At 41.5% G+C, this 18,199-nt stretch overlaps 3 protein-coding genes across 3 annotated transcripts; all 3 read left to right on the top strand.

The window, feature by feature from the left end:
- The first annotated feature begins 1,439 nt into the window (after positions 1-1,439).
- On the top strand, positions 1,440-6,520 carry fbxo30b (F-box protein 30b). The gene is made up of 3 exons (XM_076755519.1): positions 1,440-1,589; positions 3,470-5,604; positions 5,718-6,520. The coding sequence occupies exons 2-3, from the start codon at positions 3,523-3,525 to the stop codon at positions 5,910-5,912; spliced, it is 2,277 nt and encodes a 758-aa protein (XP_076611634.1). The 5' UTR covers positions 1,440-1,589; positions 3,470-3,522; the 3' UTR covers positions 5,913-6,520.
- A 1,226-nt stretch (positions 6,521-7,746) lies between these two features.
- On the top strand, positions 7,747-12,772 carry LOC143336300 (polyunsaturated fatty acid lipoxygenase ALOX15B-like). The gene is made up of 14 exons (XM_076756373.1): positions 7,747-7,893; positions 8,048-8,252; positions 8,379-8,460; positions 8,588-8,710; positions 8,826-8,929; positions 9,007-9,179; positions 9,280-9,423; positions 9,516-9,719; positions 9,830-9,916; positions 10,120-10,286; positions 10,479-10,600; positions 10,838-10,938; positions 12,309-12,479; positions 12,593-12,772. The coding sequence occupies exons 1-14, from the start codon at positions 7,747-7,749 to the stop codon at positions 12,770-12,772; spliced, it is 2,010 nt and encodes a 669-aa protein (XP_076612488.1).
- Positions 12,773-13,721: 949 nt separating this feature from the next.
- Positions 13,722-17,885, top strand: LOC143336656 (hydroperoxide isomerase ALOXE3-like). The gene is made up of 14 exons (XM_076756922.1): positions 13,722-13,868; positions 14,033-14,237; positions 14,344-14,425; positions 14,517-14,639; positions 14,754-14,857; positions 14,988-15,160; positions 15,410-15,553; positions 15,890-16,093; positions 16,350-16,436; positions 16,587-16,753; positions 16,883-17,004; positions 17,104-17,204; positions 17,376-17,546; positions 17,645-17,885. The coding sequence occupies exons 1-14, from the start codon at positions 13,722-13,724 to the stop codon at positions 17,822-17,824; spliced, it is 2,010 nt and encodes a 669-aa protein (XP_076613037.1). The 3' UTR covers positions 17,825-17,885.
- The last annotated feature ends 314 nt before the right edge of the window (positions 17,886-18,199 follow it).

The following is an 18,199-nucleotide window of genomic DNA, read 5'->3' as shown; positions in this document are numbered from 1 at the left end:
GCTGCAGCCACACTTCAGGACAAAGGGCGACGGCGGTGCTCGGTTTATCCGAGGACTGCAGTCTGCTCAGGTTTACTCTAACCAGGACTTAAGTAGGACTGTTATTTTGATGATGTAGTGCTGGTTATTTTTGACCAGTTATGTAATTAAGGTATCAATTAAAGAAATTTTAATATTTATACTTTGGATGGTTCCTGCTTTTACTCAGAATGGCTAATATTGATGCCACCTTCGTTTCGCAATGTTGTGAAAAATTAGATGATCCAAAAAGTAAGCAAACACTTCTGTTCTTCGCAAAACATAAACCCCATCAATCAATCTTTTGGCAAGCCTATTTTTCATGTTAGGCCTTGTCTAGCGCAACTCAGGAGAATGAGGGAAGCTGGCACTTATTCAGCAAAATTTGTCCTTTCCATCAGCGTGGGATTGATAGCCTTTTTAAAAAGGCGACATCTTACAGACAACAGCACAGAGAACATCAGATAAATACCAGGTTTGTTGTGAATAATGCCACAGTGAACCGCTTTGGGACCTTGCAGAAGAAGACGTGGATTTCAGCACCGGACAGTTCCGCAATAAAACTATGATTTTTAAAAAAAAAATATAGTGATTTAAATAAGAACTAATTGGAAATTCTGTCTCCTTTTAATACAATTATTATTCCAGATGTTATGTCGTGTAAAGTGTGATGTCCCATTGATAGCATGGGTTTGTTTCACACCTCATGATAAGTCTATTCAGTACTGCAAAGCACAGTCCCGCTATTGTGTCCATGAGTCAGCGCCTCCAGCGCCAGGGATGCTGTTCTGTAGGTGACCCCGACCTCGAAACGTGGCGTCTCCTTCAGTTAACGTGGACCGAGACTTGATACAAGGCTGCAAAAATGATACAACAGTGACCTCTCCTGTTTGTTATTGGTTACTGCATGTTGCTCAAAAAAGATGCGTCAGGGAAAGTAATTGGCTTTACAGATAGATGTGATTTTCCTGGGAGGCCAATTGACTTTTGCGTCTGATTTATTTATTGATGTACACATAAAATGAAGTGTCATGAAGTGACATGAATGTATCATAACTTCCCTCTATAGAGACTTTGAAGAGAGTCTGTGTGCAAAGTTATTTCCTGTGGTTTCATGTGATTTTTAGGCGCTATAAATATCAGGGATAAATGCCGTATTAAGAATATTCGAAATGAATTGCACAAAATCCACCGATCTCCTTTACAAATGCATGTCGATTTCCTTTTATTAAAAAAAAAACCTTCCAGACTTCACGTTTTTGTTAATTTTTTTAAAGTTACAAGGCAATATCTATATAATTCCATTTAATTCTATTTTGTCCTTTATTGTTCTTGCCATTTTTCTTTTTTTCATGTCAATACGAGTCCATATGCACACTTGTAACGATACTTGTAAAACTGAATTTGTTCAATAAAGTTTCGTACAGAAAAAAAAGGGAGGCTGAGTGAGAGGAATTGTAGCTAGCTATCCTTAGCAGTTCCTCCACAGAGATAAAGTAACAGCTAATTGTATTTATATAAAACAACCAAGCGTACCTTATCCTACGTTTTCCTGCCGACACAACGATACGGTGAGGAGCTACTCGCAAGCTAACCCAACATGATCTTGCTAAGTTATCTTGTTGTGAACTTCCGAGTTGGCTAGCTGTTGTTAGCCAACATTAGCCGTCCAGTGTAAGCTAGCTTGTAATGGTTACAAAACAAGTTGATTTAATAGCGACAGAGCAGTTGACAACAAACTGGCTTGCAGTTGTGGGTGTCTACAAACTACTGTTCACTACAGGAAAAGCTTCTTGTTATCGGCGGTTCCTTTGCTACAGTGCTGTTTGATACTAGTAAACTTTAGCTGTCTGGACCAGCTACTGTATATTCCTGGTAAGCAGCAGCCATCAGTGCATGCCCTCATTTGGGGCTATTGTTAAGTCAAGTGCTGTAGCCTGATTAACTATCGGCTGAGAACGAATTCAGCCAAAGCTGGTATAGTTAAGGATTTAGTTGTAACGTACTGTATGTAGTGATGTCATAGTTCAGTGACTAGTTAGGTGATGTACGTTTACTGATATCCATGCAAGCTGCAGGTCCATGTTAATTCTAGCCTTGTGACTATGACAGAAGTGACAGAATAGATATCGTTTCAATTTTTCAATTAGATGGACAGACAGGTGCTGTGTCACACCGGCAGCAGCATCGTAGATGAGCGTCTCAGCTGCAGATCATACATAGGAACCTTCTCAGTATCCTGTCTATACCTGACAGAAAACAATCCTATGGCAGCCGTGATGGATGTCCTTAAAGACAAAAACAAGTAATACTGCTGTGTCCCAATTCCATTCTGCATATCAATTGCATATAGTATAGTATAGTATAGTATAGTATATAGCACATTTTATGTGCTATATACTATCCTTTACAGTATATTGTTTTTGCAGCTAGTATATAAGAAATCATAATACTTTGCTATTTAATATGAAGAGGAAACAATGTAATATGTACACAATCAGTTATGCAAGCTGCAACTTTGGATCAACCTTGGATCACACTGCCAATTTAACTTAACAAAGGGAGAGCAAAATGTGTTTTTCAAAGATGGAATACTTAATTGTTTTGTTTTTGAGGGTCTTTCCGGAGCTGTCTCACGACTTGCTCCGAATTTAAAAAAGGAAAGGTTTTGACCTCCTTGTTGTGGAGCTGGGAAGCTTCCTAATAAGGTTTTTGTATGAGGCAGCTTTTTAGGTGCGTCACGTGACTGCAGTTGACTTCACGCAGGGTGGAGTGGAGGCACTGTTTCACTGCTGTGGTGCAGGCTCTACAGACATGACAAGAGACAGAACAGCAGCACCTCTGACAGTTTAGCTTTACTTGGTCATTCAGTTTGTTTGGTGGTCCTGTTTCATTGACTTTGTCAGTGTGTTTATATGAGGAGGCCGTTATGTTACTATGTTAGTGTCAATTTCATATGACTCTTATCCGAAATGGCAAAAGATCACATCAGTTTAACCATGTTAGTATTTACATGTCCACCATAAATCACTGTATTTGTGTCATTGCCATGTCATATTTTCAGTATGATTTTTCTCTTACCGGTCAGAGTAAATTTGTGCTCTTCACTTATTTTTTTCTTCTTTACTCCCTTTGCTCTATCCCTTTTGCATTTTTATTTGGTCTTTATGATTGAATGAGGCCTTTGAAGTTTTGGAGCTTTCTTCCTGTTTTTGCTAAAAAAAAGTGTTTGAAGCTTTGGGACATGGATCTCAGCAAGCACAGTGACATCTGGTGGTTTGTAGTAAGCAGCCATTCACCACTGGGCGAAAGCTCTGGTACACCACTATGCTGATTCCATAGTTTCACTCTTAACACCACACCACAAAGTTCCCCCTAGGGATGAATGACATCTTGCTTTGTTTTATCCTCTATAAACTGACAGTATTTGCTCTTTCTGCTTATTTGGCAGGTCAGTGGATTTCCTCACACCCTCAGAGGCTTTCCACACCCCCAGCTCTGAAGATGGAGGAGGACCATGTTCACTGTATGTCCTGTGTTAACCAGAGATGCATGGTCAGACCTCAACCAGGCATTTCTTGTGATCTTATCACTTGTCCTCTGGTGTGTGGGGCTGTATTTCACTCCTGCAAAGTGGATGAGCACCAGCTGATGTGCCCATTGGTGAGAGTCCCCTGCTTAAACAGCGGCTATGGCTGTCCCGCCACCCTGGTGCGCAACCAAATGTACACACACCTCGAAGTGTGTCCAGCTGGAGTGGTGTGTTGCACTATGGAGTGGAATAGATGGCCCATTAGCAGCCTGGACTATACTTCCTATGAGAGCCTGAGCCGTGGTGTGGAGGAGGTGGAGCAGTTAGACATGGCACTTGCCCTTCAGGACCAGCGTACACTACTGGAGTCCCTCAAGGTGATTGCTATGGCACCTACTGCAAAGGCAGAGCCACTTGTCCCTGTTAGCAAGGAGAACAGGGCAGCAGACTCAGTTTTGCTTATATCTTCCCCTGAGGCCTCCACCTTTATTGAGTCACCTTCGCAGTCATCATCCTCACATCAGCCACAACCTCCCCCACCAGGTTCGGCAAAGGAGAAAATTGTCAATGGAATTAATGGCTTGAAAGAAGAGCACTTCAGTAAACTGTATGAGGCCACAGTTGAGACCGCGAGAAGCCTTGCCGCTGCTTTAGAATTTGTTAGCAGTGCCAACTCTGTTGACAGCAGCACAGAGACCAGAGGAGCAGCTATTCAGACGAACAGGTTGAGCAGCAGTGGAGACCTTCAGAATGGACCGGAAGACAAAACACCTGTAGCTGCTGAAGGTGAGAATAAAAGCGAGATGGAGGAGCAAAGTGTTTGTTCTAGCTGTTTGAAAGGAAATGGGGCCCTGGAAGAAACAGAAGGACAGATTTTAAACACAACAAATGGACCACTGTCAGAAGCAATGGAGGTCCGTCTGGAGACAGCTTGTCCTGTTCTGGTGCAAGATGACATGAATGCTGGGGTTTCTCAGCCAGTCACCCCTCAAATGGCATCTCCGGTGCATGTCAGCCAGGGTGTGGCACAGCGTGCTGGTCATGTGGTCCTGGAAGATAGGGGACTAGTTCTTTTAGAAAATAATGTGCCTGAACACAAGTTCCACAACTACCAGATTTTTAGGGTCCAGGGCAAATGTTCATTATCTAATCAACAGATTTGTTTCGTCCCGGACAGACAATCATTGTATAGACTGCGACCCAAAATGGAAGACAAGGCAGTGGATACCTCGGACCTGGAGCAGGATGACGATCCCATGGGTCTGGGAGAGATCGATCTGATCACAGCAGCCCTGCTCTTCTGTTTAGAGGAGTCCAGAGAGTGTAGAAGGATCTCTGATACAGCCTATGTTGATGGCCACCGTGTTAACTTTGGCACACAGACTTTCACTTTCCCTGCAGCAATCTTGGTAACCAACACTAGAGTGGGTGACATGGCCTCTGCGTCTGCCTGTGACCATGCTGCCCCCCAGCTCTCCTACCCCAGCCCTTTCCGCACTCTCCGCCTTGGCCTTGTTCTGGAAGCTCTGGAGGTGGAAGCGGTCCCACATAACCGCTACCTACCTCCTAACCCCCGCTACCAACACATGTTCCCTTTCGTCTGTGGTCAGTCATTCCGCCGGGACCAGTTTTCTTCCCATTTCACAAATGTCCATGGTGACATTCATGCTGGTCTCAATGGTTGGATGGAGCAACGCTGCCCCCTAGCATATTATGGCTGCACATTTTCCCAGAGGAGGTTTTACCCATCCACCCAGGGGGCCAAGGTGGTTCATGACAGGCACCTCAGGTCCTTTGGGGTTCAGCCTTGCCCAAGGGCAAACCTTCCAAGTGACTCCCAGTCTGACCAATTTAGTGGGCTTCCCATTGAGATACTGTGGCACATAGCTGGGTTCCTGGACAGTTTCAGCCTGTGTCAACTGTCGTTGGTGTCACGGACTATGAGGGAGGTGTGTGCCAGTCTTCTCCAGACCAGGGGTATAGTAGACCTGCAGTGGGAGCGAAGACCGTGCCCTGGTGCTCCTGGCACTGTGTCATGGCAGATCAAAAACAGAGTGAGTTGAAAACCTATACTGTAAACCCACAGTATGTCTGAGTTTTTGATGAAATTTGTAACAAACTATTAAAGTAAATGTAATTCCCTGTTCATTTCAACATCCTTTTGCAGGTGTGGAGATTCAGCACTGCCTTCAGCCAAGTGTTGTCGTGGCGTTTCACTGATCTCCCCAGCATGTCGGACCATCTTAAGAAGTGCCACTTCAACGTAGTGGAGTACAAGACAGAGCCTGTGCCCCTTCCTGCCATGTGTACTGCCCGAGATGGACACTCACTGCGTCACGCCCTGCGTCACATCAACACCTGACCAAACAAGGCTGCCCTATCGTAGCTGCACGAGAGTCACCGTGGTGTCATGTGGAAGCAGCAATTAAAAGATGTTCCATCTTGAAAACAATAAACTTTGTTAAATTAGTTTATGAAGAAGCCTTAATGAAATAACTCCTTACTTGCCACAATGAAGGTCTGTTGTGATTGGTCTCTGTGGAGAAAGAAAAACAGCTTTGCATGAATTTGTGCTGCAAACACACCCTTACTCTGAAAGACAAATATGCACAATAGATTTCTATTATTCTATATGATACACTGACAAAATGGAATTTAAATGTTTTCACTATCTTGCCTTTCAGTAGTAGCCATGGGAACAGGCAGACTGTTGGTTATATTGCACTATTTCTGTGTGACAGAAGTTATGACAGCACTTTACACAACACTTGCTCATCCCTCCTATGTTGATTCGTGACCCTGAATGATCTAGTGTTTCTGATCCTTCTTGAGGGTGTCAACCCGATGCAAGTCTGTTTCCTGGGTTGGTAGGATGTCAGGACAGGAGTCCAAACAGATGGATATTAATATGAGGATAGCCTGATAATGCTTGTGTTTTGCTACCATTTAATAAAGTCTTTACAGCCTTTTATATAATTGTTTGTCTTTAGTGCTCTCCTTAGGTAGTCATTGTTATAATAAAAATATCTTTACTAATACTGAACAGAGCCATGTTGTAACATACAGTAATGTACATTTTATGGGCAAGTAGAAGAAGTTTTGACAACTCCATCTTAACTCGAGTGCAGCTTTTGAGAGCAGATATATTCAGATGTCAGTTTATTAGGTAGACCTAGTTAAAACTAATGCAGTCTAATACAACAGCATGCAGTAAAGCCTACCTTCATGACGGTTAGAATGAGCTCTTGTCAAAACCATTTTAGAGACGTGTTGACTAAACTGTATGCCTTTGGAGTGGTTTTAATTTACATGTCTGAATGCTAATCTGCAAAATGCTCTGCATAGATGGATCTGGGCTACTATGAGCTCCAGTGACAACACTTTTTGGGTGACCACATGGCTTTGGGTTAAGATGCTGACCATTCCCTGTTCAAATCTGACTGGAGACCTTTGCTGCTCACTCACCCTCTTTTCTTCATCTCTCTACTATCGCTATCACGTTTGTCTGGGCTATCAGGTTCCCAGAAAGTTGTAGCTGCTTGATAGGGTAAATTTCCATCTCAACAGACTGGAAGGTATAATTTGCAAATGTATTCTTGTATTTAAAACATCTTCTGTTATCAGTGAGTAGGAAGGCCCTAAAAGAACTTTGGGTTACTTATAATCCCCACTTCTTTGACAATAGAGTGAGATGTTTCACAATGGAAATCCCCTCTCACCTTATCTGACTGTGACACACCAGTTCAACTGTGCTCAAGGTCCATTCTAGGTCGGTTACTTTCTGTGTGAAACTTTTTTTTCCAACCAAAAACAAACCTTCCTTCCTTCAAAAGTTACTGATAAGTCTACTTATTTCACATCTCAACTAATTTTATTTCTGTGTCATTCGAAAAATATGGCTGAGCCCCATTAATGGACTGATCTCACAGATAAGAACTCTAAGGTCTCAGTATTCTCGTAATTAGGGAATGTCCAACACCTGTGATTGCAGTCAGATTGCTCATGTGGTATTGGGTTTCCTGCCGATCTTATTTAGTGGTTCAAGTTGACAAGTGGAGCTCCATCTGTACACCAAGAACTGAAACTTAATGATACTATCACATTTGACAGTTTTGGGTGGAGCATAGCTATTTACTTGATGTAATCAGTGTTGTTTGTTTACTGTGTGTCTAAGTTGTTGGAGCTTGCCAGGCATTATGGCAGAGTACACTCTGGAAGTGACTACAGGAAGCATGCTGCGTGCAGGCACATTTGATAACTTGTATGTTACCCTGATCGGTACAGAGAGACAATCTGAGCACACAGAGCTGACCAGTTTTGGATTTGATGATAACACTGGAAGGGTAAGTTGAGAAACCTACAATAAATGTGATTGTTCATATGTTTTAGTAATTATTTAACCCTTTCTCTGAACATGTGATATGATTTACTTTTTCCTTCCTAGAGGCTGGTCTGTTACGTTAATATTCCTGAGTGTATCATCCTCTCCAACCACAGGTGGCAACGTATTCTGTGACCACACTTTTTTCTTTAGGATGTCTTCTTCTCATCAAATTGGAGAAAGATCCTTTCCATGAATCCACAGAAAAGGATTGGTTTTGCTCCAAGATAGTGGTGAAGACACCCGAGGAGGATGAAATTCTTTTCCCCTGTCACAGATGGCTGTCCAGGGGGGAATCAGTGTTGTTGAGAGGGGGGAGAGGTTAGTGTTTTTCTGCTTGTTTAAGCATTCGTGAAGGTAAAAATGATGTGATATCTGTTGTTGAATCATGATCGTATGACATTTTTGTCTGTTTTTTAACCCATCTCTGGGCTGTGATCCACACAGCTACAAAAGCCTCTGAAGATCTACATCCTCTACTAACAGAGCAACGGAAAAAAGAATTGGTCCAACAAAAACTGACGTACAAGTGAGTGTTCTATTGATATCATTTTACACTTTAACAAGATGCACCTCAATGAGCGTTGACTGGGATTCATATTCACTGATTTTTTTTACATTTTTTTTTAAATTTTTAATTGATGTTTGCTCTGCAGATGGGATGAGTATGCAGACGGAATCCCATACATCCTAAACATCAACGATCCAAAAGATGTTCCTCGAGAAATCAGCCTCTCATTCTCAAAAGCCTTTCAATTCAGATACATACGAGAAGCCTCGTAAGTGCTTACCATTATTCTGAAAATCAGTCCAGGACAACAAAACACAATTAACTAGGGCAATATACAAAAGTTTAGAGCTTTTTTTTTTTTTTTTGCTTTTTGCTTTATCAAGGTCAGCTGAGCTCAAACTGAAAGGTCTGACAGATTCTTCTGAGCCCTGGGAAAGCTTTGAGGCCATGAAGGGGTTCTCCTGGTTCAAAAAGTCCCCCTTCACAGGTAGGATCTTAGTATAGAGCATTTTGTGTTTGATCTCTCCGTGGATGTCTCTGTGAAAATAATTTATCACGTCCCAGAGTATGTGTCACAGCACTGGAAGGACGATGACTTTTTTGGATACCAGTTCCTCAATGGAGGCAACCCTTATGTGATGCAGCGTTGCACAAAGCTTCCCCCCAACTTCGCTGTCACAGAGGAAATGGTGAGACCTTTTCTGGCCAATGGAAGCTCTTTGACTGCAGAGATGAAGGTATGAAAAACTATACTTCTGATCTTTGATGTTTTAAACATGGTTTCCCTTACCACTCATCTTTTTAAAATGCCTCATGTCAATCATTTATATTCTACAGAAAGGCAACATCTTCATTAGTGATTACAAGATCATGGAAGGTCTGCCAACAAGAGTTATTGATGGTAAACCAGCAGCTCTGACTGCAGCTCTCTGCCTGCTGTACCTGAACCCAGAGAAGAAACTGCTGCCCATTGCCATTCAGGTTTCTTATATACCTAAAGAATTATTTCTCTGACATCTTAGATTTTCATTTTTGTTCACCTTCTTCAAACTCAACCGTGCCTCCTCCCTCAGCTCGGTCAGCAGCCATCAGGGGAGAACACCATTTTTCTGCCTAGTGACTTGGAGTCTGACTGGCTGCTGGCCAAGATATTTGTGAGACATGCAGACACCCTCTATTGCCAATTGATCTATCATTTGCATAATACTCATCTACTAGCAGAAGTTTTTACAATGGCAACCCTTCGCAACCTCCCAATGATTCACCCCCTGCATAAGGTAGGCTCGTCTTTTTTTCTTCTTCTTTTTTTTATTTTTTCTAAATTTGGAGTGTAGTGTTGCAGGCAAAATAAGGATTGTGTTCACCTTTAGCTTTCCCCTCCTCACAGCTGTTGATCCCCCATCATCGACATACCCTCCACATAAACATCATGGCTCGTGCTCTTCTTTATGGCCCTGGTAGACTTCTTGGAAATGTACGTTGTACAAGCTTTTTTTTCTTTCTTTCTCTGGCTTCCTTTCAGTGAAAAACCATAGATTAACCACACTTGCACGTTTTATAAACAGTTGTCATTTGAGTCAATGTGTATGGAGTTTGGACATTTTGCAACATGATCATTCTGTTTTACAGTGAGTAATTTAGACTGGTATTTTATTCAGAAAGTCGTTTATTTTTCAGTCTTCACTTGGCGCAGATGGAGTAACAGAACTATTAAGAAGGGGGCTCTCCCAGACAACCTACGCCTCCCTTTGCCTGCCTGAAAACATTGCAGCTCGAGGATTAGAGTCCATCCCCAACTTTTATTACAGAGATGATGCAATGAGGCTGTGGAGCATCACAAACAGGTGAACCTCTGCCTGCTGGCAGTCGACCCACGTTCGAAATGAATAGGAACAAATGCTATTGGATGAGCACTAACATTCTGGCAATATGATCAGTCTTTAATCAATAGTCTCAACCTATTGTTGTAAAGCTTTCATTAGCTATTGTAAATCAAATCAACTTTCTGACACTGGTGCCCTTATTGCTGTCCTCAGCTTTGTCAAGGCAATGGTGGCATATTATTATCCATCTGACAGTGAAGTGTTGGCAGATTCTGAGCTTCAGGAATGGATCAGAGAGATCTTCTACTATGGATTTCTGGGAAATGGTGACTCAGGTATCTTACTCGTAGTGATTGGTTTAGGAGTCTCCTCCACAGAAATGCCTGAATAAATATTTAGGACATAATTCATTGAGACACCACAGGAGTGCCCTTTACTAGGAGATGCTGGATGAAAAAATACAATTATGTGCTACAGACTTGTCAGATAAAGATTGTACCGAAAGGGGATGAGATGCTCTAAGAATTGACTCTGTTGGAGGAGATTTATATTAACAGGAACATTCCTGACAGGAATCCCTTCAAGCTTTCAGACTGTGGAGGAGCTTGTCAAGTTTGTCACTATGGTGATCTTCACGTCATCAGCTCAGCATGCTGCGCTTAGCAGTACACAGGTAAACATTTTGTCATGCTGAGAATCAACACCTGTATGATTTCTGACAATACCATATGGCCACAGAGGGAAGAACGATGAAATGATCTGAAATTAAGTAAATTATAATACATAACTTTAAAAAGTAGGTGAACATTATAAATGGACTTAAAGGAATAGTTTAGTAAGAATGCTTATTTTGCTATGTTGCATAGAGTTGAAATAGATGATTGACTGCTCTATCGTGTTTGAACAGTAAATATGAAGCTGCAGCCGGTTAGCTTAGCACAACGTTAAGACTGGAAACAGCTAGCCTGTCCAAAGGTAACAAAATCCAACTACCAACCCCTCTAAAGATTCCTGATTAACAAATATATCTTGTGTTTAGTTTGTGACCATAGTGTAGAAACATTACTGAACCACTTGGTTACAGGAAAAAGTAAGCTGAAGCAACAATTTGTAGTTCAGTGATTTCAGTTGTTGATCCCAGTTGCTGTTTTACTTAGAGGTTCTCTTGGTTCTCTTTGTGCTCAGTGGACAGACAGCATATAATTAAGACTTCTAAGTTGTCTTAATTGTATCGTGTGAGTTGTTAGCTGTCTTACTAATATTAGTCATTGGTATACATACATTCCCAAATAGACTTTTTTTTTCTCAGAGTTGATTTGTGAACTGTGAGGACAGGACTTCTGCTGCAGGCAGTATCATGGACTAAAATCAAGTCAAGTACTGATAGTCAGTAAATATTATAAACGGGTAAACTGACTTCCTTTTAACCCCCAGTCTTATTTACTATTTCTGTGTGAGTAAAAGCTGTGGTAGGCAGTCAATTTTTGTTGTCATCTGGCAAAAATTCCTTACTAATCTTTCAGCATATCATAATTCAAGTGCTCTGAGAGAAAACTAGACTTTTGTGCATCTTCTTGGCTCTGTTTTTCAGGCCACATGGAGCTTTGGGTTCATCATGTTTGATGCCATGCTGCCTGTATTGACAAGTGGTTCAGTTATTGCCTACTGCAGCTTTTGAATACAAAAGATGAAATAAATGGGTGTGGAGGTGTTGCAGTTGATGCTGGACAGAGTAATGAAGTTAATGTAAGCAGTTACTTTTGCTCTGAGTAATGTCATTACTTCAAGAGTAACGTCATGAATAATGATTACATTTTTCAAGTATCCTGCCCAACACTGACAGCTCCATGTGTACTTAGCACAGAGAAAGGAGCAGGGTATCAATCTTCTGATCCAACTCTCTGCAGGAGCAGGAAGGCAAAATGGAGTGTATATATAGTGGAGCAGAATAATTTCTCAATGTCAAATTATTCCTGGAACTGTACAGCTAAAGGTCAATAATGCCTGTGTTAATGGTGGCTGTGTTTTGTTTTTTTTTTTAAGTTTGATTTTCTAGGTTGGATTCCCAATGGTCCAACTTTGCTGCACCAGGCTCCACCAACAACAAAGGGACAGTCGAGCATGGAGACTATCTTGGTGACTCTGCCGAATAAATCGATAGCAGGACTTGGTATCTCTACTTTGTGGCTGCTCAGCAGAAAGTATGATGACTTTGTAAGTTTGACATGTAGGTTCTCCAGCCAGAACTGCCACAGGTGTGGGAATGACAATTCTCCGTTTCATAGACTGCCCATCTCCTAACATGATATTTTGGTTCTGTCTTTCAGGTACCTCTGGGTACTTATCCCGAGCAACGCTTTGCTGAGCCTGCAGCCTTACAGATGATCAAGGACTTTCAAGAAGAGCTGTCCTCTCTCAGTGTAGCTATTACTAAGAGGAACTCAGAGCTTGAGCTACCTTACTATTACTTGAACCCTAAAGACATAGAAAACAGTGTAACTATTTGACCAAGATCATAGTTTCTACAGAGGCAGACAAGTTGTCATAGCTTTGTCCAGTTGTAATGCCAATATTGTGTATCTGCTGACACAGCATGTCTTGTAAGTGGTACTGTTAGCTTATCCTGAGTAAAGATTCATACATTTACAGTGTATTGTGTGGGTGATGTACTTTGTTCCATAAGGTTTGTGTTGTGCTCTATATATACCAGTCACACGCTCAGCTATGTATTATCCATTAATAGTCCAAAATGTTTGTTTTCTTGCTTCCTCGGGACATGCACTCAATTTAGGAATATTATCCTAATACATAAAATATAATTTAGAATTTTGATGAAGTGATTACCATCTATTATCAAAGAAGGATCAGGGATTGCATTAAGTAACTGAAGTTGCCATGCTAGCACCATGTGACCCATTAACAATTTGTGTTGTCTTTGTTCTCTGAGTCATAGCAATACTATTGCTCAACTTGGTTAGCACAGCATTTTCATAAATGGCAAGTAAATCCTCAAACAGTTAAATGTACATTAACATGTTGGCGTGCCCTCTAGCCAAGAGTATAGTGAGAAAAACAGGATTAAACCAACCAGTGGAGCTGCACTGTCATGGCAGCAGGGCTCAAGGCAAACCCCCATTTCAACAGAATTAGAGCAGTTATAATTTACATGGCTCAATCCTAATCAGTGTTTTGTATAATTGGATTTGGCTACTGTGACTTCAAGTGAGGTCATAGTTCAATAACTATTCATCAGTAAGTTAGTCTAGCAAAAAGAAAGGACTTGGACCTCTAATAGTTTGCATTTGTACAAATCATAATGAAATGATCTCTCACTATTACATCAAAAGTGGGAGGAGCGGGAGATGTGGAGGTATAAAAAAGGAGCAGAACTGAGAACAGCAGGTGAAGCAGATTTTTTACTTTATCCAATTCAAACAGAATTGCAGCTGAATGACCATGGTTGAGTACAAGATAGAAGTCACAACAGGTGACATGATGGATGCCAGAACATTTGACTACATTTACAGCACCTTAATTGGAACTGAAGGGGAGAGTGCGCGAACTGCGCTGAACAACATTGGTGTAGATTTTCAAACTGGGATGGTAAGGTGAATCCAACTGTTGTCCATTGTACATATGAGTCTTAAATTAGGTCCTTTTTGTGCATGCATGAGTGTTGGGGTGGCATTTGTCTAAGAGAAGTCTATGTAATTATTATTTTCTGCTTTATCACAGACATTATCACGTACCTTCACTCTTTCTCCCAGACAGGGGTTTATACAGTGAAAGCACGTTCGTCTCTGGGTAAACTTCTGCTGGTGAAGGTGGAAAAAGAGTCGTTCTTCCTTCTCCCAGAAGACGAGTGGTACTGCTCCAAAATAGTGGTGACCACTCCAGAGGGAGATGTCATTCTTTTTCCCTGTTACAGGTGGATCTCCAGGGGGGAGCTGGTGGAGCTGAGAGGGGGGCGAGGTCTGCTTCAAATTACCCAAATAATTACAAAATCGCAGGGTGCCACGCCAATCTTTCAATGAGTGATGTCACTTTAAATTTTACTGGTGTGCTTTCTATGTCTCAGCCATGAAGGTTTTTGAAGACGACCACCCCCTGTTGATTAACCATCGGGAGAAAGAGCTGACACTTAAAAGGAGCTTGTACCAGTAAGTTTCCATGTGGGCAGTAGGCCCCCGCAAGTGCAGTTTGTCTCAGAGGCTTATCTGGATAATTTTTTTTTTTTTTTTTTTTTATTAGATGGGCAATTCCTGATGAGAGGCTACCACACAGCAGTGATTTCAAAAACACATCTGAGCTCCCGGCTGAAATCAGCTACTCTAAGTCCAAATCAATGGAAATGCTTTACTCAAAGACAACAATGTGAGTCAGCGATTTCGTGATAATCTATGGCTTTGCGAGTTTGAAGCATTAATGTGAGTATATTGTTTAATTGTCTGCATTTTGTTTGGCTTTCCTCTAACTTTCTCATTTCAGTGGTGCTGAACTCATGTTCAAGGGGCTCTTTGGATCTACTGAACAATGGGAGAACATTGAGGACATCAAAAAAATCTTTATGTCCAAAAGGACAACAAAGTCAGGTAGAGTTTTAGTTCAGCTCTATTAAATATGTAAATCAACTTTAGTACGTAACGCTCTATGGGTGAACTATATTTTGGCTCCTGGATATTGTGGGAGATGTTATATTTGCCAGTTGCTATTTTCTTCCAGAGTATGTCGCAGAACACTGGAAGGAAGACGACTTTTATGGAGACCAGTATCTGAACGCAATCAACCCCAACGTGATCAAGAGGTGCTCAGAGCTTCCCCGAAACTTTCCAGTCACAGAGCAGATGGTGCAGCCATTCCTGGAAAAGGGAAGCTCTCTGAAGAGGGAGATGCAGGTATGACAGATGAGTGGCTTTAAATGGGCGAGGATGTTTGCTTCGAGGGATTATTTGTAGGTTTGAATTTAGAGGCGACTTGTATGGCAGTAAAAAGTCCTTGAATATCTGAGATCTAGAACAGTGCACAACAATTACACCTCTTCATATTGTCTTAGATGAAAAGTTTCACTGTCATTCATTGTACAAATCTGTGAAATCTCCCAAAGCCTGTCACAATTCTAATCTCCATCTTTCCTTGCCATACAGAAAGGCAATATATTCCTCTGTGACTTCAAGAGGCTGGATGGATTGCCCGTTAAGGTCTACAACGATGAATCTCTGCATGTGACCCCTGGTTTCTGTTTGTTCTACGTGAACCCAGAGAACAAACTGATGCCAATTGCAATACAGGTATTTCACAAACAACAGTAGAACAAATCAGTGACACTATTCATAGAGCATCTAGATTATACAGTAGCAACACAAAGAAACATCCCACATGCTGTGAGAATGCCCCGCCTTTGCCACAGTTGCACTGCACTTGCGGAGCCCCATATAATGTGTTATCAGTAGGGGGGCTACACACAGCAATGCACAGGTAAACTAAAACCACTGCACTGTTGTAGTTTTAAGAGCTTGGGATTCGATGTCATCACATTGTCTGCTGGAATTGTGATTCATCAGTCATCAGTTTGCATGAGTGTGTTTTAAAATGGAAAAATAAAAGCTATTTTTCTCACGTTCCAGCTGTATCAACAGCCTTCTGAGGAGAACCCCATCTTCCTGCCCAGTGACTCCGAGACAGACTGGCTTCTAGCCAAGATGTTTATTAAAAATGCAGATACAATGCAACATCAATCAGTCTTTCATTTCACGAGCACTCACCTTATGGCAGAAGTCTTTGCTGTGGCCACTTTCCGCAGCTTCCCCGTGATTCATCCCCTCTACAAGGTATACTTATGTTGTCTGAAATCAGAAAGACATAGTGTGTTTGGCTTTGTAACCATCAGGGGCCATGACATCAAACATGTTTTGGTTGCAGAGTAAAAAAAACTATTTGTTGAGCGTTGTTTGGTTGTAGCCTACTGTGTTGATGGGGACATTATTTGCTGATTTATTAACAGAAATGTTTGAATTCTTTGTCTTTGGTGGTATTTTTTAGAACTGTCCTTTTCTATTTAATATTCTACCCTCTCTTTCTGTACAGCTGCTGGTCCCTCATTTCCGTTACACTCTCCAAATAAATACTGCGGGCCGCACGTCTATTTTTGGACGAGAGGGGATTTTAAGCACAGTATGGATGTTTAACATATATAGATGTTGATACTCTAATTACACAATTACACTATTGGATGAACCACATTTACCATCAGTAGCTCGTTATTTACTTTGTTTTTACAGATCCATGAACAAGTCTAATTATCTGTCTATGACTGTTCATCAGAGTTCACTTGGACAAAAGGGGATTGCGGAGCTTGTGAAAAGGTCTTTCTCTGAACTGACCTACAGCACCCTCTGCCTGCCAGAGAACATCACTGCACGAGGACTGGAGTCCATCCCCAACTTCTACTACAGAGACGATGGCCTGAAGCTGTGGAACATCATCAACAGGTGAGGCAGCCACAGAGTGAGAGAGTGTAAGCTCAAAACGTCGCCTCGAAGTTTTTGCAAATTAAATGGCTGAAATGAATTTTAAAAGTGACCCAGTTTTTCAAAATCTAATTAACTTGTGTTCATTAGATTTGTGACGGTAATAGTGGAGTACTACTATCCTTCAGACAGTGAGGTCCGTAAAGACACTGAGCTGCAGGAATGGATCAGTGAGATATTCACACATGGCCTCTTAGGAAACAAAGCCTCAGGTACAGTACCACACACACACACACACACATATATAAAATAACCTATAGTGTATTTGAAATTTGTAATGCAGATAGTGATGATGCTTGTGCTGCCAACAGGGTTTCCAGCAAGCTTTAATACCGTAAAGGAAGTGATCAAGTTCATCACAATGGTGATCTTCACAGTGACGGCTCAACACGCTGCAGTCAATAACGGACAGGTAAGGCCATGAAGAGTTTTCAAAATAGAACATGTCTTGGAACAAGTGGCAGATCTGGAATATTTTCTGTCCATTATAATCTTCCTTTCAATAGGCATCATCTTCAGAGTATTTGCCATGGTTAATAGGATATCCATAGAGACACATACTGAAACTTCTTTCATAATTTAGTTTGACTACTACTCCTGGGCGCCCAACGGCACGCTCCTGCTGCGCAAACCACCGCCAACCACTAAGGGGCAGTCAAGCACGAAGACAATTATGGAGACCCTCCCAAATGTTGGAGAGACAGTCAGTTTTGCTGCAATGGGGTGGATTCTTTCAGACAAGTACACTGATGTGGTAAGTTTGGCGATGATGATCCACATTTTGAAAGAGTTTTTAAAAAATATAGCAACCAAAATACTGTGTCAGTCTGATCTACTGGTTCATTTTGGCAGGTTTTCTTGGGCGCATACCCTGACGAACGATTCGACGAGCCTGCCCCGAAGCAGATGATTAAGGAATTTCAAGCAGAGTTGGCCTGCCTCAGTGCAGCGATCGCAACAAGAAACTCACAGCTTGAAGTACCCTACACCTATCTGGATCCTAATCAGATAGAGAACAGTATAACTATTTAACTAAACCTGATCTTTCTGCATTATCAACAATATCCAGCCCTTTCTGTACACCTTACCTGCATGCTAGCTTGTCTGTTAAACTTTGAATTTAGTTAAGAAAAAGAAGTAAGATGGTAGAGAGAGTTAGTGAAGTGTTGCATGCTGGGAGATGACTACTATGTTTTTGGTTGCATCATATTAAGTGAGACTTATGGCAGGGTGCCTGTATCTTTGTGAGAATTATGTATCAATATTATTATGAGTAATAAATGCTGCTGCCAGTACAATAGCTGTGACATTAACTGAAATGTGTGCTTACGTTTTATCTACTAGTTTGCAGTTCAAATGAAAACGGCGTGTCAATTGATAATGTAATTCAGCGTGTCTCACACACAT

The sequence above is a fragment of the Chaetodon auriga genome, chromosome 18 (genome assembly GCF_051107435.1).
Source record: "Chaetodon auriga isolate fChaAug3 chromosome 18, fChaAug3.hap1, whole genome shotgun sequence".
Taxonomy (NCBI): domain Eukaryota; kingdom Metazoa; phylum Chordata; class Actinopteri; order Chaetodontiformes; family Chaetodontidae; genus Chaetodon; species Chaetodon auriga.
The sequence above is the reverse complement of the archived record's forward strand: the minus strand, read 5'-3'. Positions and strand labels throughout refer to the sequence as shown.

Excerpts from the sequence above, each read along its gene's own strand:
- fbxo30b (XM_076755519.1), top strand. The coding sequence starts at position 3,523 with ATGGAGGAGGACCATGTTCACTGTATGTCCTGTGTTAACCAGAGATGC. Across the intron at positions 5,605-5,717 it reads CATGGCAGATCAAAAACAGA|GTGTGGAGATTCAGCACTGC; the intron begins GTGAGTTGAAAA and ends ATCCTTTTGCAG.
- LOC143336300 (XM_076756373.1), top strand. The coding sequence starts at position 7,747 with ATGGCAGAGTACACTCTGGAAGTGACTACAGGAAGCATGCTGCGTGCA. Across the intron at positions 9,180-9,279 it reads CTTTGACTGCAGAGATGAAG|AAAGGCAACATCTTCATTAG; the intron begins GTATGAAAAACT and ends TATATTCTACAG. Across the intron at positions 9,720-9,829 it reads TGATTCACCCCCTGCATAAG|CTGTTGATCCCCCATCATCG; the intron begins GTAGGCTCGTCT and ends CCCTCCTCACAG.
- LOC143336656 (XM_076756922.1), top strand. The coding sequence starts at position 13,722 with ATGGTTGAGTACAAGATAGAAGTCACAACAGGTGACATGATGGATGCC. Across the intron at positions 14,640-14,753 it reads CTTTACTCAAAGACAACAAT|TGGTGCTGAACTCATGTTCA; the intron begins GTGAGTCAGCGA and ends TTCTCATTTCAG. Across the intron at positions 17,205-17,375 it reads CTGCAGTCAATAACGGACAG|TTTGACTACTACTCCTGGGC; the intron begins GTAAGGCCATGA and ends TTCATAATTTAG.